At 65.3% G+C, this 2,041-nt stretch overlaps 1 protein-coding gene across 1 annotated transcript in view; it reads left to right on the top strand.

Moving 5' to 3' along the window:
- MSANTD1 (Myb/SANT-like DNA-binding domain containing 1) overlaps nucleotides 1–2,041 on the top strand; it is an 11,049-nt gene that overhangs the window by 2,726 nt on the left and 6,282 nt on the right. Inside the window, exon 2 of the mRNA XM_015561564.1 lies at nucleotides 363–605. Coding sequence (XP_015417050.1) covers nucleotides 363–605 — 243 coding nt within the window. The remainder of the gene's footprint in view (nucleotides 1–362; nucleotides 606–2,041) is intronic.

The following is a 2,041-nucleotide window of genomic DNA, read 5'->3' as shown; positions in this document are numbered from 1 at the left end:
CACAGGTCCCACTTCTCAGGAGCCAGGTCGCCCAGCGCAGGCGCCTGGGCCCGTGTGGCCTTGGCCGTGGAGGCCTGGCGGCCGGGCTGGGGCGGAGGCAGGGCCGGGACCCTGGGCCGCCCGCTGCAATATTGATGGCCCGTCACGGCGGCCCTGATTCCTGCGCTTTCAGTTAAAAGGTTTCTGTTGTTGTAGCTGATGCAGTTGCTCTGTTGCTATGGAAACGTGACATCAAAATGACGTTTCCCGTTTAAAAGCTTTTAACTAAATTCCTGCCTGTCAGATGTAGGCCCCATTTTGAGCGTGGAGCTGCCTTCCCAGAGTGGGGCTCTGTCCACGGCGCCGGCCCCGGCCGCCCTGAGCCGCTCGCTCACCCACAGGCGCCTCCGGCATGGCCGCGGCCGAGGTGCCCGGCTACCTGGTGTCCCCTCAGACGGAGAAGCACCGGCGGGCCCGGAACTGGACCGACGCCGAGATGCGTGGCCTCATGCTCGTCTGGGAGGAGTTCTTCGAGGAGCTGAAGCAGACCAAGCGCAACGCCAAGGTGTACGAGAAGATGGCCTGCAAGCTGCTGGCCATGACGGGCGAGCGCCGGCTGGGAGAGAGTCCGCAAGCCGACGCCCCATCCACTGAGCCAGACCGGTTTCGGCCCTGAGCCCGGCTCTTAAGCCCACCTTCGGTCAGCTCCCCGCGATACAGCCTCACTGTCTCACGGTGCCCTCCCCACCCAGCCGCGCTGGAGGCCGGGCTCCGTGTCCCCTGGCCCTCGGGACATCAGGCCTCTGCCAAGTCCTGACAGGCCCAAAGGAGGGTGAGGGGCCCACAGCCACGGACCTAGCCAGCAGCAGCCCCCTGTCCGAGGTCAGCATGGAGGCCGCCAAGAGAGGCGATGACGAGCCTGGGCCGGCCACGGTGGTGTGCACGGCTACTTGGTGGGTGCGGAGGAGGGACGTGTCCTTCACAGGGAGCCTGCCAGCCCTCGGGCCACACCCAGCCCCGGGCTCGCCTGCTGGTGTCAAAGCCAGGCCCGGCCCCGGGCCCACAGGTGACCTCACCTTTTTGGCCTCAGGCTTTTCATCTGTAAAGTGGGTGTTAACAGTGCCAGCCTCCCTCACAGGCGTGCGGGGAGGGTCCAAGCAAAAAGCACACGGTACCACGTGGAGGACGGTGCCCAGCACTAGGGGTGCTCCGGCTCCCCCACGTTTCTCTGTGGTGTCTAACCCGGGCCACACAGCTGGGAGGGAGGAAACAAAGCAGCTGGCTCAGTGGCTCCAGTCCCAGGAGGGGAAAGGGCAGAAGGACCACAGTGGAGTAGGAACACTTCAGAGAGAATGTGGTATCAGAGCAGGGTTTTGAAGGATGAATAGGAGTTTGCCAGTAAGAGCAATGTCAGTAACGTCTAGGTTACTGGAGCAGGGGATGACTTAAGGTTGGTCCCTTCATTCGTTCACTTACTCAGCGAGCCTTTGCCAGCCCTTTCCGGTGGGGTCTGAGGACGCAGGAGCACCCACCCGCCAGGAGGAAGGGCAGGTCTGGTGCTAGTGCGGCATGGCCGGGGCCATAGTGGGGCTGCCCAGGGCAGGAGGGACACCCACACCGGCGCTCAGCTCCTCTCCGACCTCAAGAACGGTCCTGGCGCCTCAGCCCACCCCTGTCACCCAGGCCGGCCAGCAGCCCCCTGCAGGGAGGGAGATGGGCACGCAGAGGGGCAGGGCTGGGCGTGCTCAGGGCCGGAGCCGCTCCTGCCTGGCCTGGGGTTCACACGTGTATGTTCCCCACTGTAAGGCGTGAGTGTGTTGCCCGGGGCACTGTGCGTGGGCCTTGGGAGAGGAGCCCTGGCCTGTCCCTGAGGGTGTCTGCTCCTGTGTCCACTCCTCCTTCGTGCCCGTCTCTTCCCCCTCCCTCCATCTGTGCCCTCAGTCCCCATCTCCCTCTCTGCCCCGTCTCCGTGTCTGGTCCCATCCCCACACTGGGCTCTCTGGGCCGTGGCCTGCGTGGGCTGGGGCCAGGCTGAGGTGGGGGCTGCGGCCCGGGTCCCACT

This window comes from Myotis davidii, unplaced genomic scaffold (assembly GCF_000327345.1).
Source record: "Myotis davidii unplaced genomic scaffold, ASM32734v1 scaffold937, whole genome shotgun sequence".
NCBI classification, from domain to species: Eukaryota; Metazoa; Chordata; class Mammalia; order Chiroptera; family Vespertilionidae; genus Myotis; species Myotis davidii.
Note: the sequence above shows the minus strand (reverse complement) of the source record. Positions and strands in the feature narration are given on the sequence as shown.